Source organism: Peromyscus californicus, unplaced genomic scaffold (genome assembly GCF_007827085.1).
Source record: "Peromyscus californicus insignis strain IS unplaced genomic scaffold, ASM782708v3 Scaffold_4__1_contigs__length_199733344, whole genome shotgun sequence".
NCBI lineage: Eukaryota > Metazoa > Chordata > Mammalia > Rodentia > Cricetidae > Peromyscus > Peromyscus californicus.
In genome coordinates, this window is record NW_026294562.1 from 39,254,030 (window position 1) to 39,280,110 (window position 26,081).

The 26,081-nt window shown below is 49.5% G+C and overlaps 1 protein-coding gene and 1 long non-coding RNA gene across 2 annotated transcripts in view; one reads left to right on the plus strand and one right to left on the minus strand.

The window, feature by feature from the left end:
• The window catches only part of Klf9 (KLF transcription factor 9), a 28,486-nt gene extending 12,215 nt beyond the window's left edge, over positions 1 to 16,271 (minus strand). Inside the window, exon 1 of the mRNA XM_052762945.1 lies at positions 15,028 to 16,271. Within this exon, the coding sequence (XP_052618905.1) occupies positions 15,028 to 15,532 (505 nt within the window). The 5' untranslated portion in view covers positions 15,533 to 16,271. The remainder of the gene's footprint in view (positions 1 to 15,027) is intronic.
• Positions 16,272 to 16,430: 159 nt separating this feature from the next.
• Positions 16,431 to 18,051, plus strand: LOC128125493 (uncharacterized). The gene is made up of 2 exons (XR_008223173.1): positions 16,431 to 16,545; positions 17,832 to 18,051. It is a non-coding gene; the product is annotated as an uncharacterized LOC128125493 (long non-coding RNA).
• The last annotated feature ends 8,030 nt before the right edge of the window (positions 18,052 to 26,081 follow it).

Sequence of the window (26,081 nt, forward strand, 5' to 3'; positions counted from 1 at the left end):
CTCTTAACCTCTGAATCATCTCTCCAGCCCCAACTAAACAGGTTTTATTTAGGAATATACATGTATATACATATATATGCATATAGTAACAATTAGTGAAAAAAAGAGACCATGAATTTGAAGGAGAGCAGGGAGGGGCGTATAAGAGGGCTTGAAGGGAGAGAAGGTAGAAATGTTATAATTATAGTATAATATCAAAAATTAAAAAAAAATAATCCTGATGGCTGGGGATGTAGATCAGTGACACAACATTTGCCTAGTATGTGCGAGGCCCGGGTTTGATCAGCTCCCCTCCCCCCGACACACACACACCTCTGGGCTAGGGAGATAGTACAGTCCTTGTTATGAAGCCCTGAGTTCAATCTCTGGCATATGCTAAAAAAAAAAAAAAAAAAAAAAAAAGCTAGGTAGAGCAATAGTGTGTAATCCCAGCACTCAGAAGGAAGACATGAGAAGGTCAAAAGCTTCCTGGCTGGATCGTCTAGCTGAACTGGTAAACTCCAAGTTCAGTGAGACACAGGCAGGTCTCTGTGAGTTCAAGGCCAGCCCGGTCTACATAGTAAGTACCAGGACAGCCAGAGATATGCAGAGAGACCCCCACCTCAAAATTAATTAATTAATTAATTAAATGAGGGAGGGAAAACTTTCGTTGGGATATATTGGGGTTTTTTTTTGGGGGGGGGGTTCGAGACAGGGTTTTTCTCTGTGTAGTTTTGGTGCCTGTTCTGGATCTCGCTCTGTAGACCAGGCTGGTTTCGAACTCACAGAGATCTGCCTGGCTCTGTCTCCTGAGTGCTGGGATTAAAGGTGTGCGCCATCACCACCCAGCAGTTAGTATATATTGTATGAGAGAAGAATAAATTTAAAAAATATGACACTTGAGTTCAACCTCTGGCCTTCACTCTGGTGTGTGTGTACACACGCACCTGCACAGACATGAGCACATACATACATATTCGTACAAAATAACAGCCTAATGTGATAAAAGTGGACAAAGATGCAAATGAGAAATTTTCAAGAGGTACTAATGACCAAGCAATACTATATAACTAGGAATAATGGGGCACACCTCTAACCCCGACACTGTGGAGCCTTGTGTGGGAAGATAGTCGTGAAAATCGAGGCATGCTTAGACTACACAGTGAAACCTTGCCTCAAAATAAATAGATAGATAGATAGATATAGATAGATAGATAGATAGAGAGACAGACAGAGAAAGAAAGAGAGAAAGAAAGAAAGAAAAGAAGGAAGAAAGAAAGAAAGAGAAAGAAAGAAAGAAAGAAAGAGAAAGAAAGAAAGAAAGAAAGAAAGAAAGAAAGAAAGAAAGAAAGAAAGAAAGAAAGAAAGAAAGAAAGAAAGAAAGAAAGAAAGAAAAACTCAACCTTACAAAGTCATCAAATCATATTGACCAAGGCACCAATGAGCCAGGGATGGTAGCTCACATCTACAGTCCCAGTACCTGGGATACTGAGGCAGGGGGACTGCCATGCGTTTGAGGCCAGTTTAAGCTACTTAGTGAGACAAGTAAACAATAAAAAAAGAAAGAGAAGAGAAGGAAGAAAGGAGCAGGGGGTGTGGCTCACTTGGAAGACTGGTGGCTTCCCAGCATGTATGAAGCCTAGGGTTTGATCTCACATAAACCAGGCCTGGTAATACAGGCTCGTAATTGCAGCACTTGGCACATAGAGGCAGGAAGGTCAGAAATTCAAGCTTAGCGTTACAGTGAGATCTAGTGAGCTTGAGTTCAGCAGAGGCAGAGAAGGAACAGCCACCTCCATTCTTCTGGGCTGTCATGTGCAGGTACAGATAAACACAGATACAGATGATGATAGGTAGATGATAGATAGATAGATAGACAGACAGCTATATATCTAACATTTAAAAGAGCATGGTGACGTATACCTGCAACTCTAGTATTTAGCAGGCTACAACAGGAGGCTTACAAATCCAAATCCAGCCTGGTTTACACAGTAAGCTCAAGGCCAAACTGAGTTATGTGAAGACATTGCTTCAAAAACTAATAAATAGAGCCAAGCGGTGGTGGCGCATGCCTTTAATCCCAGCACTAGGGAGGCAGAGACAGGAGGATGTCTGTGAGTTCCAGGCCAGCCTGGTCTACAGAGCGAGATCCAAGACAGGCACCAAACTACAGAGAAACCCTGTCTCGAAAAACAAAAAACAAATAAACAAAAAAACAAACCAAAAACAACAAAAAATCCTAATAAATAAATGTTTTCTATGTGAATATACACATTTACTGAAAACAATAATGCATTTGAGCTTATTATCAAGCTCAACTGGCTTGATTATCAAGGAGTATTCCAAGATTGGTTGTTGTGCCACATGCCTATAAATCAGCATTTGGGTAGCTGAGACTAGAGTATAGAGTTTGAGGCCAGTCTAGGTGACATAGTAAGACTCTGTCTCAAAAAAAAAAAAAAAAAGCCAGGTGGATCTTGGAGTCTAAGGTTAGCCTATACAGTGAACTCCAGGCCAGCCAGGGCTAGGTCCTAAACAAAACAAAAAGCCAACCCAAAACAAGCAAATCAATGTGTCCTGTGGGAGCAGAGATGTATACTTCCTACAGAGAAATTAGTGGGTATTCTAGGTGTCCAACAACTCATTAGAAAGCGAGACCCTTTCGGGATACACATCTGTCGTCTCACACTTCTCATACCTCCTTTCCTTGTTCCATAGATGACCTAGAAATGGCCCTAAACAAGAACAAAAGGCATTCCTCCTCCTGAGTGGCACGTTCTGTCCCACATTTTCAGGGCTCTCCAACTACTGCCATCCTTGCTAGGCAGAGGGCCAGTCCAAGAACACACAGCCTCCATCACGGTGCTTGCTGTGGCTGGGTCCCACACAGACCCACCCACTTCCCTGGCTGTCCACCGCCATCTTCCTTCCACCCCTGGAGGGTCCGCAGGGGCTGAACAAGCACAGGGACCTCCATTCTCCAGCGCTCTCGCGTGCAAACTCAACCTAACAGTTTGTGAACTTCTCAGACGGAATCCCACCTTCTCCTACGTCAACCGTTTTTGTGAACACTGGACTCAAAAAATCAGGACATCGTAAGTCTCCTGCTCACCAGAAGTATTGCCACACCCAAAATTGTTCTGAATGAGCAAGGATGCCTGGCAGCCTCTGAAGGGACAATCCTGGCCCCCACGGTTACCCATCCCAGTACCACCTGCTCCACCTCTCTCCTGCAGCCTTTGTGGTTTTACTCCTTTCGTGTTTGGTGGTTTTTTTTTTTTTTTTTTTTTGCTTTGATGTGAGATGTCGGTGCTCAGTCTGTGGGTACCACCCATACTGTGGGTGAGTATCTGTGGGAATGAAAGCAGCTCGTGCACCGGTTTAGGCTGTTTAAAGGAAGTGGGTGTGTCCCAAGGCATAATGCATGACGGCCACTTGTATCTGTGGCGTAAACCTGCCTGCTAGTGCCTGCACGACCCCCACACTCAGTGGATCTGTGAGAAACCCACAGGCCCAGTGAAACCCCAAGGAAAGATGGCAGGCAAGATTCTCGAGCCTTCCGGTACTTAGCACAGCAGGACCTGAGTCTTGTGGGCTCATCTCAGAAATTCTAAAACTAGTGCAGAGGCAAAATACGAACCCCAGACAGATAATTTTAAACACAAGAAAGGTCTGCAGCTTGGTACACGTCACTAGAAGGCATTATTTGGGTCATTTACAGAATTTAGAGCTGGGAGCTCCTAGTCATGCTCCAAAGGCCTCATAACCACACAGCTAGTTCCAAAGAAACCAGATCCCAGCTTCCATGAGCTGGTTCTCAGGTCGGCATGACTCCTACCTCTGCCCAGCCTCCCATAGGAGATGTGAAGAGTAGATGGCTCAGGAGGCCTTCAATATCAAACCAGAAGCAAATGTTCAATAACTCTCCGGCACATGGATTCTCTTTCTCGCTCCATTTTTATGATCTCTGATTTCTAACTGGCCGGGTTCCAGAAACAGGCAGCACAAGGGGCCGGTGATTTGCCCAAGGACACCTGCACGGAAGTGCATGACCAGTTTAAAACCCAGTTCAAATGTTTACTCCAGTTTTGTGCAAAAAAAGAGATGAGATGTGAGAAAAGAGCCAAGGCCTGAACTGAAAGCACAGAGGCTCTTTCATGCCCGATTTTGCTTACTGTCTTCCTGGCCCTTCTTTCCATATGCAGTTAGGGGGCAGGGGTGGCACTGTTAAGGCAGTTAACTGGCCATTCTGCCAGCTTTAAGTTTCAAAGTAACATTTGTAAAATATAGAGCACCGAACCTGGAGCTGTGGCACGCATCTGAAATCCCAGCACTTGAGAGGCTGAGGCAAGCAGATCACGAGTTCAAGGTCATTCTTGGCAGCCTAAGGAATTAAGGCCAGCTTGGGCTACATGAAGCCCTGTCTCAATAAACAAAAAGCTGTACACCTTAAGCTTATTCTTCGTGGATTTGCCAACACTTCCAAGACCTTGAAGTCCACATGCCCCCGTGTCTACGATGGCTCTGCTTAGAATCTAAGCCTTAGATTGCTCATCTTTCTGATAGTGCAGAAGCAACAGGCCTCGGTAGAGACTGTAGTTGGAATTTTAATTGCTTCCTAGGCTTGATCCTCTGCTGATGCTGGGCAGCAGTAAGCTACAGTCCCCAGCCAGCCACAACCAGGAGGGAAGCCCTATGGTCCACGGTGGCTGTGCTGCTAAGCTATGTTTGAGGCTTACACGGGCCTTTTCTACTTTCTGTTATTTTCAACCTACAATAGGCTTGTGATCGGAATGGGATTCAAAGAACAGCATTCGTGTAGATAGATGTTAGAGGTCTCTAGGGAGCGCCAGAGCTCTTCACTCCTTTTTACAGACACACCCGGAAGTGCTCAGGAAAAGCTGCCTTCCCTCAGCCTCTCCAGAACACAAGCCTGTGGAAGCCCAGGCTAGGTAGGCCTCACTAACGGCACCTGATGGGCTGGACTGCTGTGGCCGAGTGGGTCATTCCTCTATGCAGATCTGGGTTTCCTCCCTTCCAAATGGGGAGAGAAAGAACTAGGTGCTACTGGAGGAAGACAGTGGTACAGAGTCCCAGGATCTCACTCCTGCAGCTGCTGTGCGGAAGCCCTCTCCAGCACATGCTATCAGTGAGGACAGGACATGCAGTGGCTGTGTGAGAGCCAATGGAGACCACCAAGCCACAGGAAGGCTTGGCACATGGATGACCCTTCACAATGCCAGAGCAACAGGTGAGCTTGCTATTCCAGGGGGGATATCACTCAGGGGAAGAAAGGCAAAGGACCCCAAATTAAAGTGGCTGTTTTAAACTTTACCCTAGAAAAACAATAGAATGTAATACATTAACAAGCCATTTCTACAATCCTAGCACTTGGGAGACCAAAGCAGGAGGATTACCTTGAGTTTGAGGTCAGTGTGGGCTACAGAATAGTCTTTAAAAAACAAAAAACAGCCGGGAGGTGGTGGCGCACGCCTTTAATCCCAGCACTCGGGAGGCAGAGCCAGGCGGATCTCTGTGAGTTCGAGGCCAGCCTGGTCTCCAAAGCGAGTTCCAGGAAAGGCGCAAAGCTACACAGAGAAACCCTGTCTCGAAAAACAAAAACAAAAAAAAAAACAAAAAAAAAAAAAAAAACAAAAAACAAAAAACTCACTTGCCCTAAATAGAGACGTGACCAAGAACTCCTAAACTGCCAAGACAGCGTTATTTTCCAACAACAGAAATGGGAAGCCTAGAGCCTGACTGGCTATACCCACTCTACCAGCTAGCAAGGCTGTGACAAATGAGGACTAAAAGTGACAGGTGATGCCATACCATCACTTGTCTCCAGCTTCTTTTCCCCTCTGGGGCCTGCAGAGTGCTGGTATCAGGATATGGCTGTGGTGACAACAGTCTTACTCCACACAGGTCCCCATGAAACAGCATGAATCACGAATTCCTGCAACAAAATGAGCCACAGATTCCCCTGGCTTAGTGTTCCTCACCAAAGGCTAGGAAATGCAGGTCTGAGCTTTCCACACAGGAAACAGCCACACTACCATGTCCCCACAGGATCTGGCCAAGGGGCCCGGCTGGCCTTGGATGCTCTCAGAATTCATTCCTCCTGCCTAACCTTCCCCAAGTGGTCAGATTAGAGGTATGCCCTTCAGGCCCAGCTTCATTCTGCTATTGTCTTTAAAACCATAGGGTTATAAAACTACAAGGGAAATATGGCAATGCAGGAATTTACGTCACATTGGTGTTTTTTTTTTTTTTTCCGTTTTTCGAGACAGGGTTTCTCTGTGTAGCTTTGCGCCTTTCCTGGGACTCGCTTGGTAGCCCAGGCTGGCCTCAAACTCACAGAGATCCACCTGGCTCTGCCTCCCGAGTGCTGGGATTAAAGGCGTGCGCCACCACCGCCCGGCCGGTATTTTGTTTTTTTAAGCTCTATTTTCTGTTTCTTGTATTTATTGTGGTGTTTCTGTTCAGAGTTCTGCACACTGAAAGGATATTGGAATATCAACCGGAACCACTACATGAACGACTCGTCTTTACACAGACCTTATCTACAGCACTGTGGATAATAAATGTTCATGTGAGTGTGATTCACTCTTCCAAGCACTGAAATGGACAATCTGGAGTGGAGATCATGTAAACACCCTTGAAGATCTGTTGGTAAACTTGTTCCATGTGAAGTTTTTGGTCTTAGTCTCTTGACCATCTCCTCAGAAGGGCCTGCGGGTGTGTGTGAGCACTTGCAACACATGTTGATATCACCTGTTCTCTGCAAAGTTCTTTCTGTCCGTTCACTGCTTTCCACTAAGCTCCAGAGAGCAGAGGAAATAAATGCTGCCCTTTGGCACATCCTGCTAGTAAGCCTAAGTGGACATAGGTGTTCGATTGGCCTTGTCTGGCCTATATTCCATCTTCCTGTATTCCAACCAGTTCTTCCTCTGAGTCCTAGCAGTTCAGGAGCTGAGCCCACACCTTCAGACTTGAGAGGCTTGGATGAGATGGAACCCAGTCCTGCCACGCGGACGGTTTTCATAAGGGACACACACTTTCAGCTCAGCCGTGGCTTAAAGCCTGGGTCGTTTGCTGGAATCATTAGGAATGGGAAGTAGTCTTTCTGTGCGGCTTTGCTGAATTGGCAGGAAGTGAGTCTGGTGTTGCTTGGCAGCCATTTTAGCACCATTCAGAGAGAAAGCTAATGAATTAAGCCAGAGCCAGCAACAGGGTGGCAAAGCCATAGAGAGAAGGGATAGCGAGGACACTGAATGCCTGCGTCCTGAACCTGGAGCTCTATTTTTAATTAAAAAGAAATTTTTTTTAAAGCTTTGCTGAGTAGCCTAGGTTGGCCTCTAACACATGGCCGTTTATACCCCTGCCTATCAGGGGTTGGGATTGTAGGTGTGAGACAGCCCACATGGAACACTGGGCTAAGTCTATGGACTTTCTTGCTTAGAACCTGTCTATGGGTCCAAAACCCAGACCCTGCAGTTGTCGTGGCGCTGGCCTATCATCTGAGCACCCTGGAAGCTGATGCAGGAAAACCAAGCGTTTGAAGACATCCTGGACCACAGAGTTTCTTTCAGGCTAGCCTGAGCTTATATGGCCAGACCCTGTGAAAAAAAAAAAAAAAAAAAAAAAAGGCGAAAGCAAACAAAATAAAAGCAGATTGAAACAATAATGACAAATGGGTTCTTTTTCAGGTTGGAAGTAAACAGTCTTGGATGACACGGGGAGTCAGGATTTGTTCAGAGTTTCCGCTGTCTGGCCCAGGACCTGACACACTCCATACCCCCACATGACAGCACGCATGAAGTCACAATGGCCATCAGCAGTTGACATACCTTTCACTTGTAGCAGTCACTCAGAATCACCTAATGATACTGAGTCCACCTAGAATTTTAAACAAAAATTCCAGGACTCTCAAAGGCTTCTGGGATATATATGCAAAGCATTTACCTTTAAGTGTAATAATTCTCAGCCTAAGATTAGCATGCTAAATCTTTTAAATGCCTCATCTGAACTTGGCCTCATAACTTCAATACCATGCAATTATGGAACTCCATTTTACAGATGAGAAACCTGAGGTTCAGGGAACATGAAAGCTTTGCCTGAGTCCTTGTGATGAGAGTAGGGCAGTCAGGGATAGGCCCATGAAGAGTGTGCTGAAGGCCCGTGCTCCCAGTCACGGTACCCCTGCCTTCATGCTGAAGGTAAAGGTTCTTCTAGCTCCTCAGAGGAGACTACTCTGATGGGCCAGGGCCCCCTCTTCACTGACTGAAATCTTAGAGCTGGCCCCCTGGGAAGGGCAGATAGTGAAGTTCCCCCACCTTTCTCCCATTTTTCTGAGCAACACCAATCTGTATAATTCTTTCCAGTCTAAACTGTCTAGGGTCTGGGCTGGAGAAATGGCTCAGTAGTTAAGAGCACTTCCTGCTCTTTCAGAGGACCTTAGTTCAGTTCCCAGCACCCACATCGAGTGGCTCACCACCGTCTGTATAATTAACTCCCTCTCCAAGGGATCGGACACATCTGGCCCCTGTCGGCACCTGAACTCATGTGTGCATACACAGGCAGACACACCCCTTCACAGAATTAAAACTAAAATGTCCATCATCCCCAGACAAGCGCCTGGGCCATTTGTCCCTGGGCCTACCCAGTGGTTCCCATACCCAGCTGTCACAGACTCCCAGAAGCATTCATTCACTTCCACAAAGAGGGAGGTTCTCAAACATGTCTAAACTTCACTGAAGACAAAACACGGCACTGTCTGCATTTCAAAACCTAGTCATTAATTTTGTATGGTATAAGCTCCCATGGTTTTATTTTAATCTATTTAAATGACGTCTTCTCACTTTTTCAAAGGACTCAGTCTGGTCAGTCAGGGATGAACTCCACTCTCTAGTTCATAGAAGTGATCATTCTCAATCTCATTTTAAAAATAAATTCAGGGCGGGCGGTGGTGGCTTATGCCTTTAATCCCAGCACTCCAGAGGCAGAAGTGGTCAGATCCCTTAGTTCGAGGTCAGCCTGTTCTACAGAGTGAGTTCCAGGACAGCCAGGGTTACACAGAGAAACCTTGTCTCAAAAAAACAATAATAATAATAATAGTAATAATAATAATAATAAATAAATATATAAATTCAGAGGCCCAGGGATATAGTGCAATGGTTGCTTGCCTAGCACTCGGGAGGTTCAGGTTCCATCTCCCAACTCTAGGAAATATATTCATTCACTCAAAGACCCAGCAGCTCTGGCCTTGGATGATGAAGTGGGAAACCTTTGGATTCCAGGTCCAGATTCTCATTCTCACCTCAGGCTTCCAAAGTCCCGTACACCTGGGAGGAGTAGATCAGAAAAAAGGGAGCTTAAAGGCAGGCCTCACTACCACAAGTGTCTAGGCACAAGTGGAAATGAATGTCCAGGAAGACCTCCCGGAGGGGGGGACCTGCTCTTCTCTTCCCTATCGGGGGACCCCATTCTCTTTAATGTTAACATTAGTCCTACACTTGCTAAGGAGGCTACTTGAGGCCAAGACAAGACAAATACTCACTCTTGGCCTGAATGCACCAAACTGGTATTGAAGTTCTTGGAGCCTTCCAGGAAGGGAGAGCGAGGACTCTCCCCTGAGCTTTGCCTGGGACTGGTGGAGTTGGCTGGTAACAAAAGGGCAGAGGCCGGCCCATTCCACCAAGACCCTTCGACTGATTAATTCCCCTAAGCAGTATTTTAGGAATAGATTTAAAACAACAACAAAAATAAAACCTTGTTAATTACAGAGTCAAACCCTCAGGAACTCACAATGGAGGGAGAACGGGGCACTCACAGACGCAAGCTGGAAGCCACAGGCTTTGACGTTTTTCTACAGAAAACTGGAGGCACTAGAAGATTCCAGGATAAGCTCAGAGTCACATGCTAGCGAAGGCAGGAGGGCTTTTGTACCCTGGCAGTGTGCCTCCAAATCTCCCAAGTTCTTCCAAATGCTTCGGCAGACCAAACCCATCTCAGAGGGTGGGCACATGCTCTTTTATAGACAAAATGATGGATGAGTCGACCTTTCAAGGTCACATCCAACCTCCAAGGTCTATTCTTTTCAGACCAGCAACTACTGCCACCAAGTGCTGAGTTAGGCCTAGGCCTGTGACTAACTTCCAACAAAAAGTGGGGCCGACTGGGAGCCAGGATTCCTCAAGACCACTGCTGGAAGGATCTCTCTTTCCCTTTTTAACAACAGTGGGTTTTTTTCCCCTTCTTTTTTGCCTCTCCTTTTTGCATGTGCCGCATAGAAACAGAAAGTGCCTTTGTACCAATTACTAGGCATTAATTTACGCTCCTCCGTGGGCGCTGGGCTTGCTGGAGAAACACTAGGGAAGGGTGGGAGGGTGATGTGGGGGCGGTTTCTAGCTGTAAGCCCCCCCCCCCCCCAACCCTGAGAATAGATAAGGCAAGAGAGAGAAAATAAAAAGCAGACTAAGAAACACAACGGGCCGGGGTGTTGTTTTTCAATACTAACAATGCTAATGATAGGAAGGCATCCAGAAATCTAGCTGAAAGCAGGCTCCAAGCAGAGCTAGCCCTGTGGTTTTAGGAGCTGCTGAGAGAGCACTCGGGAATCATCTGCCCACTTTTCCTCTCAATGAACTTATTAGGGAAGATCGTTGTCAGCCACTTTCCCAATATGTCCTCGGCAGTTTCTCCCTGGGAAGTTCACTTTGGGAGTTTCCCACAGACACCGTGGAATGACGGGGTCTTGGGAGAAGCATCAACAACAGGAATGGAGCCCCAGAGTCCTCTTCCCTTCACAGCATTGTGTCTGAAGGCAATGGGGTGCCACCATCCAGAGGACCCTGTTTCCTGTGGGGCCCTCCCACCTCCAACCCTGGGCCCACTCACTCTGGAGAGGGAAACCAAGGAAACGCCCACGTGCTTTGTAATTGTACCCCATTTGAATTTCATGCTGTGAAGCAGAGATGCTTGCCAGCTTCAGAAGAAGGCCACCCTGCTTTTTCAGTGCTCCCTCAAGGAGATGGGGCAAGTAAGAGATGGAGGAGGTCCTTCTTTTCTTCCAGACTAGGAACAAGAGTCACCAGGGTGGGTCTCTATCTCCAGAGGAGATTTCAACTAGGCCGAATAACCAAAGGCCACCCTGTCCTGAACTCCAGAGAGGGGCACCTTATCTGGAATTCACTAGCAAACCCACAAGAACCCAACAAACTCAGAAACCCATCTTCCCTTCAGCGGGGAGCTGTATGTGGCTCTGCACACCCTTCTCTACAATTCATTGCTACTTCTCTGCACAGGGCACTTGAAAGTGAGTCCAGACATTCTCACTAGGGTGGGTGGGTGAACGACATCCCCAGGTGGGCAAAAATGGGCTCTTTGATAGTCAGAAACAATGTGGCCCTCTAAATAAGTAGCTCTATAATTTATCCTCTCAGTGTTAAGACACCATAGGGTGTAGGGTGGGCATTTGTAGAAAAATGTCGTCTCAAGTCTCCTTAGAGATATATATATATAATGGGAATATAGTAGAGGAATACTCCCATAGGCAAGTTACCTCCTCACCAATCGGGTTCAGTTGTAAATACATCCAGGAAGGATGCAGTTTATGAAATACTATCCCGTATCACTGTAGGAAGCTGCCTGGAAAGACTAGGTCAAAGAGCACACCTCCTTAAGGACAGGGTTTCCCAGTACTCATAAAAAGAGGAAAAAGTGGTAAGGACCAGGTGACAACACTAGGGCCTCTCAGTCTAAGGCTTGGGGCCACAGCCAGAGTTGGCTCTGGCCCTGAAATCCAGCCTCCCTGAGCTTTGGTTTGGGTGCTAAGAATTGAACCCAGGGCCTAGGGCATGCTAAGCATACACTTAGCCACTGAGTACCGCTAGCCCCTAGAAGTGGCTTCATATCACATTTCTTTGTTTGAGACAAGGTCTCACTATGTAGCCCTGGCTGGTCTGTAACTTGCTGTGTAGACCAGGCTGGCCTCAAACTTATACAGATCTACCTGTGTCTGTATACAGATCTACCACATCCGGCTGTGTAGACCAGGCTGGCCTCAAACTTATACAGATCTACCTTTGTCTGTATACAGATCTACCACATCCAGCTATATCACACTTAGACTACCACTAGACTCTCCTTGACCAAACAGGTAACTCCAAAGCCACAGAGAATTGTGACAGAAGCCATTGAGTACCTGGAAAGATACTTTTCCACCTGAGTTAGAATTGCCAGTATAGGCATTCCTAAGACCACCATACACTCTATTCCAAAACTGGAGGAAGGCTTCTGTTATGGACACTATCTCAGTCCTTTCTGCCAGACAGTCTGAGTATACAAGGAAAAAGTATAAGTCTAGTGTACATGCCTCTAACCTCAACATTTGGGAGGTGTCAGGGGGTGGTGGTGGTGGAGGAGGGTCCAAGGAATATCTCAAATTCAAGTCCAGATTAGCTATTTTTGCAAGACCTTGTCTCCAAAACCCCAAAATAAACATAAATAAATGAGGTCCACCCAAGATAAAGCAGTTCAGACCAATTGTTGCTAGGCAAGGATCCGGGCCCACTCAGTATTTGCCAGATCTTCTGATTTTTCCAGAGAACTAGAAATCTGGCCTTATGCCAGAATCCTGATTTTTAGATGCTGGTAACTAATGAAATTTTTATAAACTCTGTGCCGTCCACGGCAAACAAATCTGCAAAGCAAATTCTGCAGCAGGGTACTCCAGTTTGCAAACCCCCAATCCTGAAGACCTGCTTAGGGTCTCAAGGAACGGAAAGGCAAATCCGGGCCTAGTTCAGCCCCCTCAACTGTGTCCTTCCTCGGGACACCGTGGAAGGAGCTCCGCGGAATTAAATGACACATTTTTTGAAAGGATTCCACTTCTAAAGCTGCCCTATGGCAGCAGAGCTGCTCAAGGCTCTATAAGGAAGTGAGCAGGGGGGATTCTCCAGGGAATGTGTGGAGCAGCACTGAACACGGGGGTGTGGCAGGGAGGGAGTTCCGTGCTGAAGATCCGAGGCTGTCTCCAGGCACCTTCAGGATTTAAGAACCAGCAGAAAGAAAATCAGGACGCTCCTTGCCCCACCCAGCCATGATCGAACCTGAATCCAAGTGCCTGAAACTCAACTTGGCATGTGCTTTCTCGTCAGTACACTTTAGGCAATATCTGTAGAGGCTGGAGTTTTTGTCCACACTAGCAGGACAGAGTCCTTCACCCCTCCCCCAGCCACCCCTCCCACCCACCCCCAAACATAAATAAGACCCCTGCAATCACCACAGCACTAGAACCTAAAGAATGACTGCAGTATTTAAAACGGGAAGAGTATTTATTTCACTTCCTTTTCCACTCTGAACTGTGTGAAAGGTTCTCCTGAAACAGCTGAGCTGACATGCCTTATGGAGAATCAGAGCAGCACGCATGCACGCACACATGAGCAGCCATTTCTATAAACACCCGAGAAAAGCACTCAGCCGAAATGGCCCAGAATGCTGGGGATCTACTGCTGAGCCACGGAGGCACTGCGGGCCTCCCCACTTACACCGTTGGGGCAGCCCTCCTGAAGGAGAAAATGCCTTTGCTCAAGGTGGCAGTGGGTGTCCATGTGAGCTGCTGAACCCGGGGAACATGGCTGACATGGCCAGGCCCGCCCAACAGCTGTGGTGAGTAACACACCGAGTTCATACACCACTCTTCGCCTCCCAGAGCCCTACTAAAGGTCACACCCCTCACTGAGGGTACAGGCCTGTCTAACTGCCTTATAGATTCAAACTTTCAAAGGTGCCCTTTCATATGGCAACCTAGATGTGGATCCCGCAAAGCACCTGTTTTTTCATGATCACTAGGAAATTCAGATTTATATGGGTGTTGGCAGCCACCTCCAAGAGACTCATTTTCCAAAGGAAATAAAAAAGAAGAGGTGGTTACACAGTCCTTCTTTTAAAAGGCGAACAAGGCCGAAAACCCCAACAAGAGCACCATTTTGAAACCAAAGGTTCAGGATCTCTCCCACAAAATATCAAACCTTCACACCAAAAATCCTCCACGCCTTTCCACACAATGCCAACAACTTCTTAAGCTGTCTCAGGGCCGAAGGGAAGGGTCTGCTGCCTGATCGTAACAGCAGTTACAAACGACCCTTCCCAAGCTGATCAGACAGCACGTCCACATGTGAACGCTTTCCAACTTGTCCTGTGCATGTTTAATTGGAACAAACCAGAGCCAGCTGACCAAGGTCCCTCTAAGTCCCTAATGCCCATTCCACACAGCAGATGTCTTTCCAGCCACGTTGGTGTATGCTGCTTGGCCTACCGCTAGCAGAAGCGCCCCACATTTCATCCCCGAGGCCCTGAACTCCAGCAAGGACCACACCTCTCTACTTAGGGTTCAGGCGTGCTACCTAATAAGTCACATGGGGGACAGATCAGCACTGAATCACGTCCCTTAGGAAGGCTAACTGGTCGCGAAGTTAATCCGCCAACCATTCCTTCATCAGCCTCCCCTGCAGCCTGAAGCAGTTTTATTTTAAACCTCTCAGGGGGCTCTTGGCCAAATTTAAAACCACCTTGGCAAGCCCTGAAAAGTAGCCGCCATCCAGCTAAATGAGTCCTTAGTCATCCCTAAAAGGATTCACGCAGAGTGCGGCTTCCCCCCGCCACGCCGCGACCCCTCCGCTGCAACCCCACCAGGGAACGGAATAAAAAGCTGCGCCATCTGACTGCCCGCCGCCAGCGTCTCCCCAGGTGGGGCGGCCCCGCAGCGGCGGGGTGCGGAGTCCCGGGGGCGGGGCGGGCAAGGGAGGGGCGGGCCCGCTCCCCGGCCAAGCCACGCAAGCCACTCTCTCAGCCCGGCAGTTTGGGGGGGCTCCGGGGGGCTCCTAAAGGTTGGGGCCAAGTAAGGAGAGAGTGCAAGAGTTAAACAGCATCTTCTCCAAAAATGTTTGCAGCCTCTAGGCCGAGTGCGGAGTCCTGGGCGCCCAGGAATGCTGGCCGGCCAAAGGTTAGCTAAGCCCGGAGCGGGGGAGAGGCGACGCCGCTAACCTGTATGCACTCTGTAATGGGCTTTAAGATGGGAGGATTTTCCATAGACTTTCCCACAGCCACTGTAGGGGCACTTGTGCCTCTTTTCGGAGGCGTGTTTCCCCTTCGCAGCCACTCCAGAGTGGAGGAGGGAGAGCGGGCTGGGCGTGTTGCCAGAATCCTGTCTCTCCTCCGGGCTGTGGGAAGGACTCGACCCAGATTCGGTGGTCACGTCGCTGTCGGATCCTATATCCTCATCGGGACTCTCCAGACTGTCGCTGCACACCGAGGGGGTCTGGATGGGTCTGTACTTGTTCAGGTCCAACAAGCTCTTGGCGATGGTGACCAGTGTGCAATAATCCTTCCAGGTGTCCCCCGGGTCACCGTGCTCCTTAGTCACCTCGCGCTCAGGTAGTCGCAGCCGCTCGGCGTCCGGAGCGCCCCCATGCTCCGGCACGGCGGTGCGGTTGGAGATGGAAACCAGACACTGGGCAGCCACGAAGTCCATGTAGGCGGCCGCGGACATGGTGCGGGCGACGGCACCCCGGGCGGTGCGGCCAAACTTGACGGTGGCTGCGGAGCTTCGGCTCGCCCTGCCCTGGCCTCGGACGACGAGCGGTGCGGCGAGGCCGAGGGGGCGGGGGGCGCGGGAGCTCGCGACTCGCGGGAGCGCCGAGGCGACCTCAGCCCCTCATCTTTACGTAACCGGCTGCGCCTCCGCACGCAGCAGCCGCGGCCGGCTCCGCCGCTGTCGCCGCCGCCCTGCCCGGCGCCCCGCGCGATTCCCCGACGGGCGCGCCCTCCTCCCTGAGCCGCCTCCTTGGAGAGATGCCACACGTGGCGGTCGCAAGTTTATTCGACTGCAAACGCGTCCGAGTCGCGGGGGAAGGCAACTGCGAGCCAGGCGCACGCCCTCGGCCGCCTCTCCGCCGAGCTCACGCCCCGGGGCATCAGCCGAGGACGCGGACGCGGGGGGCGGGGACCGAGCCGGGCGCCGCGCCTCCTAGAAGACACTTCTTCCCGCGTCCGCCGACGGCCGCCGAGCCCCTGGTCCTGCCGCGCCGCGCCGCTCCGGCATTCTCCAGCTCAGTAACAATTTCGCAGAATCCCATCACGTCACAATCCAGGCCCCCTCCAATTGGCCAGTGGGGAGGGTGATTCAACTCTGTTTACTTTCTCCCCCTGCCAGTCAGAAGGGCCCTTCGGTGGAGAGGTGCGTCTAGAACTACGGCGCGCGGCCAATCCGACCGTTCCGTTCCGCCGCCGCGTGCTGCCCCTCCAGCCCCGAACGCTGACATTTAAAAGGGAAACTGCTCCGAGCCGGGCGGCGCAGCCCCGCGGATGCCGCCCGGTCCGCGCGCGCGCCCACGCCTCCCGGCCCACGTGCCAGCTGGCGTGGCTTGGAGACGTATCTCCCCCAGGCGGTTACACCCGTCCCTAGGGACGAAACAGAACTTCAGCTTCGGGTTTCCAGCCCTCAAACAGTTAAGTGACTTCCTGCAAACGCTACAGTCCCAGCAACCAGCCTTCCAATCAAAAGTAAGTTGGTTGATGTCACTGGCATTGGCTCAGCCAATCAGAAGGGCGTTCCGAAAGCAAGCGCTCGACACTTGTAAACCTGCGGAGCTGTAGTGGAACCGGACAGATCTTTACATTTTGTGTTGCTGGTGGTAACCCTGAAAGATAGGTGGGAGGACGGAGTGATTAATAAATGCAGTATGAATCTAGTTTTAAACAACCCCTCAATATGGCAGGCCACGTTATCCAAGGACTCTCTGAAGAGACAGCATCAATTGTTTCTTGTTTGGATTGCAGCACTTTGGACATGGCTAAAAGTTCTTCCACCCCACACATAAACTATAAGAAATTCATCGAAAAAAAAAATCACAGCTAACAAAAGATCTAGTTCCATATCCAACGGGCCTTGCACAGAAGCACCACATCTTGGTATTTTGCTATACCCCAATGTTCCTACTGCCCCAAGTGCCATCTTAACCCAGGGAAGACCAGCGGAAGCCCCTTATTTGCATGACTTTAAAAATCCTTTTCAGGGACTCCTCCCAGTTCCTGCAGGGTACATTTCCTTCCCTAGCTTTACAATGTGGAGAACAAGACTTTTCTACCTTATCAGGTAGATAATGGCAGAACTCAATAGAAACCACAGGGTTCCTGATTCCCAATTCTCCTTTAGAAGAACCAAGCCCCTGTGAAACATTAACTATGTTAAATAGATTCTTAAGAACTGGAATCAGCCAGAGATCCTAACCAGCTGAATCTTGTGGCATTACTTGATCAACAATTAGTGTGGGTTTGTCGTGAATGCTGGGGTTGTTTTCCATCTTGATAGCTGAGCAGAGAAACTAGGGCCAATATCCCTAGCGGGGGCATACTGTGAGGGGCACTGATGATGAAAAATCCATCCACTTATCCTGAGTATGAAAGGCTCTTGTTTCTATGAAATGCTAATTTTGCTAATTTCACAATATCTAACCCTGACTCCCACTGCTGATTAACCTTTAATATTGGGGATGCTTCCACGGGGTTCTTCTGGGTCTCAGTTTGAAGGTTAGAGTAGATTGTTTTGACTTTTAAAGTGATGCGGGAAAGACACCACACAAGGTCATTTCCCGGGAAAAGAACATGTAGAAAGAATTACCAGCGTGATCACATCAGTGTCCAACCCCATGAGAGCATGGAGACTTGCTCTGTGCCAGGCCCAGACCCAAACACCCTCATGCACCCTTAGAGCAGCCATGAAACAGGGAAGCCATCTTGGATTTTTTTTTTTTTTTTTTTGCATTCTAATAACCTTAATTTCATGAAAGAATTCACAGGAGCTGGCCATGATGGTGCACACCTGAAGTCCTAGTACTTAGAAGGATGGAGCATTTGAGGAGGCCAGCCTGGGGGTAACCTGGGCTCCAGAGTGAGATCCTGCCTCAAGAAAGAAAAGAAAGGAGAAGGAAGAAAAAAAGGGAAGGAGGGAGGGGGGGATTGAGTTTGCCTAATTTGTGATCATTTTTCTAGAATAAACTGTCCCTAGGATACACGATTCTTAGAATTTGCGCCTCTGCCTGTCTCCTAGGGCACAGCACAGATAACCAGTGGCTTTCTCTAGGAGCCCCATGATCTAAGCCTACACAATCTCCCAGACCTGTGTTTCTACTGGCAGAACATACACTCGTGAAAAAGTCTCCTCTGCCTAGGTCTGAGTAGTCACCAAAAAATTTTAAGACTAACATCAGCATTATTCTCAAAAAAGAAAAGAAAAGCCTGTATCTTGCCTTAAAGATTATGATTCTGAATTTAAATAGAGTAACCTCACGATTTTTTTATATGTAAACTTTAACCTCCCTTAATTCTTTGCTGCCTTCTCTTTAGTGCCCTTTGATTTCATGTGGTTTGGACTGAGTTCTCCGATTCAGTTATAAAAGTCAAGAAAGCCGATTTCTTACAGATGTGCAAACAAATGGCTAGCTGATTCAGAGAATGGCTTCAGACCCAGCAATTCTAACGTTGCACACCATGCTCCCCTTTCCTGACCGTTCATTCTCAGATATTTATGTTCTTGGCAGCAAGACAGGCATGGGGACAGAAATGCAAAGGAATCTGTCCTAGATGAGAGCTACATGTTAAAAAACATGCATGTGCTTGATAGCACATAGCACAAGAAGTGACAATTCCTACGTCATAATTTTCTCCCTTGTATTTTTCAGCAATGTTTTCCTTGCTGGGTTGGAATGTACTATAATAGTTTTATGATTAAAACCAGCTTATGCTATTTAGCCAGCATGCGGTTGTCTCAATTAAATTTTGGCAAGTTATCCTGTTAATATTAGGCCACATAAATATAAGAGGTCTGCTTTCCCAAGTCAGTCTTTATATTACATTTCTACTCCAAATGCCTCCACCCAGAGGAACACTAGAATTCGAAGATTATAACTGCTTCTAGTTTATATTGTTTGCCTCTCCACATTCTCCCTAAGCTTATGCTTTATTATTCAAGTTCTCAAGGGTATGACTTATGAGCCTGTAGCCAGAACAGTGAGCCTTGTTTACAATGCTCCCTAAAATAATTATCATAATTAAGTGATCTAGTACAAGGTAGTGCCTGAAGGGTACAGGCCTCTTGGATCTAAGATGAGATCTGTGACCTCACCCAACCTCTCAGAGGCATCTCCTTATCTGCAGACTGATAGGATTAGACTAAAACTGCTGCACAGACTCTTTCAAATTCCTGCCTCGCAGGGGTCTTTAAGATTCCTAAAGGACAGGTTGGGGTGTGGAAGGGCACGCCATAACCCCAGTACTGGGGAGGAAGAGGAAGGAGACTGTGAGGTACAGAGTGGGCTGCAGTAGACTGTCTCAAAAATCCTGGGGCAGGGGCCACAAAGTAAAATTTGCTTTCTCAGAACGCTGTTACGGCAGGGAAGGTTGGAGAACCTTAAATCCGACATTTAATGAGAACTCATTTTTTTTTTCAAAATTATTATTTTTAAAAACAGGGTCTAGGGTAGCCTCCAACTCTAGCACCTCCCAAAAATAATTTTTTTCCCTAATTTCATAATCTCTTCTCCACCCACTTCTTTCACTGGTCTGTAAGAAGTGGCCTAGAGGCTTAGAATCTGTTCTTTTTCCTAGGTAAGCCCCAGTAAGGTATTTCCAGGCTAACGCTTGCTGATTCTTCCCTGGAGACTTATTTAGACCCGAAGCAGGGCTTCCCCATTTTGGTGGGTGGGGCTAATCACCCGGCACTCTGCTTAAAACACAGATGGCCAGGTATATCGTCCTGCTCTAGGCCCGAAGTTCAGCCTAAAGTCACATGCTGTAGATACAGGGTTCTGCCGATTCTGGCTTTTCGCAGTCTTTTCCTGCTGAGAGGCGTGGACTGTGCCTGGACAGAGTTGCCAGCCTCCCGGCGGGAAGGAAGAAGAACAGATGGCCCGCTGGGGGTAGGGGATCACGTGTCAGACCTCACATTGGGCAGGATCCACACCTCTCCCTTTCCCGGCCTGGTCTCTGCAGCTTTAGCGATCCCACCCAGTGCACATAAAGGGCCTACTGTGGAAAGTTATGTTCGTTTTACTGAAAGCAGAATTAGGGAAGGTGGTGGGCTTAGGGAGGACGTAGACAGGACTGAAGGGGTGGGCTCTCCATTACAGTGATGTGCCTGGAACTGAAACACAATCCGATAAAGCCGGATCTGGCGAACCGATTGTGGCCAGGTTGAGTTAACACCCAGTGTCTGGAGGGGGCGGGGAGCTCCGGCAAGCGCGAAAACTTACACGACGCCCTACTTTACTCGCGCTCCACTAAGCAGCCTACCGCAAAACTCCAGGCCTCTCCATTGCAGAGCGGAAAGGCCATCCGTTCATGCATATGCAGGAGGATAAGTTTAGCCCGCAGCCCCCTGTGCTCAGAGCAGCCCCGCGTGGCGCTCGGAGGCGGGTGCTCTGCTCCGGCCGCAGAGTGGCGGGCGGTTCAGCCACTCGCGCGCCGAGCGTCTGGGCCTGGCATCGCCCTTTTAAAAAGTCTTCCGCAGGCGGCCGCCGCAGCAGCAGCCGGAGGAGGCAGGTTCATCTGAGGACAGTCCCAGTTCTCAGAAATCCCTTCCCTGCTGGAACATCAAGCTCCCTTTGCTGCAGTTGAACAAACTGCCCTAGATTGGGGGACGAGGAACCCGCCCCAAACTCGTGCAAGGAGCTCCGGGCGCCCGCGCCCACGTGAGCTAACCTTGAAATTAGCCCCCCACACCTGAGCTGGGGGTGGAGCAACTAGGGAGGGTTGCTGGGCCCTCGGGGCGCTAGCCACTGGCTTTGCACCCTCCACCAGCGCGCACCGCCCTGTTTCGTAACTCTAGAGAGATTTTTTTTTTTTTAAATCTCTGGGGTACCATGGGTGTGAGGTGTGCTGAGAAGGCAGGCCACCTTCCACCCCCACATCCTCGAAGATCAGGAAAACCTGCCCTGCGGTACCCCTGGGAACACTGCAGAGTAGGGTGTCACGATGACATCAGCCTCTAAACATAGTCCGCACCGCACCCCAACTCTGGGCGCTGCGAGCGAGGCGCGGGGGTGGGGGTGGGGTGGCTGGTGCTGCTGTCCCCGGGCGGGGCGGGGCGGGCTGACCGGCCAGCCAGGCTGTGCGGGTGAAGATGACTTTGCAGGAATCGTGCTCTCGGCGACTGCGGCGGGCACAGTCTCTCCCGCGATGACCCGGCCACGCGGCCAAAAAAACCAGGAACGTCTTTCCGCACCCTCCCCATGCCCCACAAAAGCTACGCGCACACGCCTGCAGCCTTTCGACCCAGTGTGCCTTTTATTTATAAAGCCAACCCATCCCCAGCTCCGGTACCCGGGTTCGATCCGGTGCCGGCGTCCCCCCCAACCCCCAGCCCCGGGCTCCGGTACTGCCTCGGGGCTAAGCTTGCGCTGGGGTCGGCGCGGCCCTCTGGGTGAGTCAGAAGGGCTGTGTTTCCTGTGGTTGTTGTGGAACAGTTTGTCCTTTTTACCCCCTCCCACCCGTCTCCACCCCCTTGGTAAATATAGCGCTCACGTTTCATCATCTCTTTGTCCAAACGAGCGCCAGACACCCCGGCCCGCGGCCCACGCCGCCTCCCTCCTCCTCCAGGCTCGGTTACCTCGCATAACCCCGCGCACTGGCGGCAGCAGCAGCCGCCCCTCGGTACCGGCGCCGCTCCCCGGCGCTTCCCACCACAGGACACTCCTGCCCTCTCTCATCGCCTCCCCTCCTCCCAAGCACACCCAGGCCCTGGTCCCACCCATTCTCCCCGAAGTCCCCGAGATGTTGGGAGGTAGACACCCTAACACCCTGGCCGCTGGGTCCTCCACCCCCTTCCGTCGCAAGTCCCACGTCCCAATGATGATGATGCCATGTTCCCCTCCGATTGAGCAGGTGACAGGAGGCTGAGACAGTTCTGATTCACCGACAGTTGCTCCGTACTTCGGGGTGGGTGCTTGGCGAACTGCCTTCCTCCCACCCCTACCCCAGTAGGGACGTGGGCTGCAGGGGTCGGGAAGGCGAGGTGAGTGGATGACAGGCAAAAAGTGCGTGCTTGTTCTTCACTCTCCCTCCCACTCCCGGTTTCATTTCCACACATCCAGCCACCCACCGGGACCGGAGGCGGCTGGTGTTCTCTGAACACCGGGAACTGGCTCACAGTGGTCTCCTGTTTACTTCCCTCCTCCTCTCCCTCCCTCCCTTCGCCCATCACCGGGGCTGCCTCCCCCCTGCCTAGAGCAGCTGGGAAACCTGCCGCAAAGCACTGCAGTCATGGGACTTTCCTGTGCCCGTGGGCCCCTAGTTTGCCCTGTCCTGCCCTGCGACCGCTTGGGGACTTGAGGCTCCTAATCCAGCAACTCTCTCCTTCGCTCTTGTCTTCTCTACCCTCCTCTGCCCCCCATACCTTCCTGCGAAGGCAGGGCCTGGCAAGCCTTTTTGGCTGGAATTCTGGGCCACCCCCATGAGCGGCCACCTGTCTGGGGAGAAGTGGTGAGACCAGCTGACGACAGATCCTAAGAACTCTGCACCCAGGAGGCGAGGGAGCTGGCTTCTTTGCCACCACAGACTGTCCTGTGTATGCCAGCTGCCCCAACTTTCCCTAGTGGCTCCCCAAATCTATTCCCAGGGACACACCTCGAGAGAGGCAAGCCCTTCCCTTTCAGGCTTGCTTCCCTGCAGGGAAGAATTCAGCTTTTCCTTACAGTTAAGCTGAATGAACAAAGAGAAGGACAAGGGGTTCCAGCTCTGTATGCTGCCTGCCTGAGCTTCACCCCATTTTAAAAAAACACCTCTTCACCGCCCTCTGCTCACTGCCATGGTTACCACCGCCCTGTCCTTGAGCAGCACTGGTGGTATAAAGGCAGAAGCAAACAAGGGCATTTTAAGAGTTCTTTTAAATATCCAAAACACTGGGTTGGTATTTGGGAAGCAGAGAGAAGGAAATAAAAGGTCTGGCTGTTGCCTGTTTCCTTCTGACTCCAGGACCCTGAATAAATCCTTCACCCTGGATGGCCTTTTAGCCCCCAAAGAGAGGATGGGGTTTACTAAGACTCCAGAGTGGCATTCAGAACCTGTTGTCAGCAGCAGCAGCAGCAGCAGCAGCAGCAGCGTTTTCCCTGAAGTTAGTCTGACTTCCCACTGCCTGCAGCCTCAGACCTTGTCCCCAGGCTATGCTAGTCCCGCCTTGTGCCTTTCTGCTGACTTTCACTCTCCTTCACGCTCCAAGAGTCCCACTCACTTGACTCACAATTCTCCACCCCCACCCCACCACTGTTAACACTGCTAATGAATGTAGCATTCGGGTAGGTAAATGGCTCATAACTCTAGTCCCCGAACCACCCCATTGTTATGTGGGTACCCTAGACCTTTGCAAGGCCAGTTTTGAACTCTTGACCTGCACCCTACCTCCTGACCAACACTGCTTTCTCTTCTAGTTTATTTATTTCAATAACCACATTTGAACAATTCTTTGACTCAGGTCTGGCCTCCAATCTCCCTTTTCACTGTTTAATCTTGTCCTTACATCCTTCCTACCCAGCCATGACACCATGGTTTGTACGCATGCACCCCTCACCTGGTTCCTGGGACCTCTTGGCAAAACACAGTTTCTCTCCAACTTGCCATGCTGAACTAAAATAACAAGTCTATGCCGTTGCCACTCTAAATTTATGATCATGAGTCTCTAGTGGGCTCTCCACACTGTCCTTTTGCATATCCCCAGGGACTTTCCTTTCCCACACTCTGAAATAACTAAATTGCACCTTCTGTCCTCAGACACCCTCCTCGCTCCACACTCTGAGCCAAAAGCCCTGCTGTTTATTTCACTGAGAAAATAAAGGCAATTTGACAAAGGACTTCACCTTCCACCTCCTGCACCTTCCAGGCTCTCTGTCTTTCTGTCCAGGTGCTGCCCATACTTGTCCCTCAGATACCCACCCATACCTCACCCACAGCTCTGGGATGCCTCCCCGTTGTCTATTGCCATGGGCAGGAGAGTGTTTGAATGCCCCACGGCTTCCTGTGTTGAAATTTCATCCCTATTGTGAGACCGGAAAAGAATAGGCCAGGATAGCTACTTTGGTAGAGCATGATGTATCATTTAATCTGGGAGTCCAAGGTTCATGTCCCTGCTCACTGCTTCCTTGTGCTTTATGCTTGCCGCACGAGCAAGAAGACGATAGTTTGGATTCCCAGAAGCTGTGTAAATGCACGGTGGGCAGGGCAACCTGCTCATAATTCCTGACATCCACCTCATGCCTCCACATGCATGTACACATATGTGCCCCCAATACACATTACACACATGAACATGTATACACACACACATGCACACATAAAGAAAAACTCTGGCTACTGTGGAATCCCCTGTTGCTCATTCCCTGCCCCTCCCCCCAGGGGGAAATATAAGCAATGTCTAACTCTTCTACTAAGATCCCAGCGAAAAACCAAGGCAGGTTTCTGCCTAAGTTTACTCTGGGTAGCCAGTGATTATATTGGGTTTCCTTACAGAGCACAGGTAAGTGGATACTTACCGGGGTGCAGGCTCTCCTCCCCATCCAATTGACCACCCCAGGAAAGCCTTTACGCACCAGAGATGAGAGCTTCCCCCCACAAGTTTTCTCAGGCCTATAGACTCTACCCCTCCCCTTACATGGGATTAAGGTAGAGTTGCATACAAGAGATGGTAAGGAGTGTTAGATACTCATGTGAGGGTCTCCCAGTCCTCCCTACCTCTCTGTGTCAGGGTGTAAGCAGGCAATAAAGCACAACTGATAATCCTTCTGGCAGGGGGGTTTAGCTGAACTCCCCAAGAGGGCAGTTGCTTGGCTCAAAGGTCAGTCATTGGCAACACTCCCATAAGTGAATCCTGCTAGCTTTATAAGCAGGTGAGAGGCAGGTTCCAGTGTAGCTGGAAGTTTCTCTGGTCCTGCCTGGCACCGAGGTCCAGATGAATCTCTCCCATCGGTGGTCCCGCAGCTGCTTATAAAATAATTACTCAGAGGCTTGTAATAATTACATACTGTATGGCCTATGGCTCCAGCTTCTTGCTAGCCAGCTCTTCCATCTTAAATTAACCCATTCCTATTAATCTATATGTTGCCACATGGCCGTGGCATTACCGGTCTGCTGACATCTTGTTGCTCCTTAGGCTGCAGGCTGGCATCTCTCCAGACTCCACCCTTCTCTCTGTAGGTGGCTGTAAGCTTTCTTGCCATAGGCCAAAATAGCTTTATTTATTATGCAATGGAAACCACACATATTCACAGCGTACAGAAAGACATCCTACAATATTACAGCATCCTTGTCTCTTGCCGGCTGATGCTCTATGTCTTCAATACCATCTTTACCCTCCTAGGCCTTGTATCTCCAGAACCTTAAGTTAAACTATACCTTTCTTTGTAGAAGTCTGCCTTATTTTGTTATAGTAATAAAAAACAGGTTAAAAAAACAACTTTTGAGCCAGGCGGTGGTGGCGCACGCCTTTAATCCCAGCACTCGGGAGGCAGGGGCAGGCGGATCTCTGAGAGTTCGAGGCCAGCCTGGGCTACAGAGTGAGTTCTAGGAAAGGCGCAAAGCTACACAGAGAAACCCTCTCTCGAAAAACACAACAAAAACAAAAACTTTTAACATTTTTATTATTGTGTATATGTATATTGTGTATAGATGAGTGGGTTCATGAAAACCTGTGTGTGTGTGTGTGTGTGTGTGTGTGTGTGTGTGTGTGTGTGTGTGTGTGATGACTTTCCCAGGTAGGGTTTAGAGGCAAGCACTTATACTAAAGCCATCTATTAATAACTTCCAAATTTAGCCCCACCTGCTCATCACCAGACTCATTTACATTAGTGCAAAACTGTGTTTACTTGAAAACACAGACTCTGAAAGCCAATAGAAAGTCTTTATTCACCTACCGGTGGGCTACACCGGGAACTTACCCAAATTGTGTAGCTACTTGCTTATCATTCTTGGCTTTTTATGCGCGAAAAATCATATCCCGGTTGGCACACTTCCATTAGTAAGAACTGTTGGCAATAAGCAGATCTACAGAAGTCAAA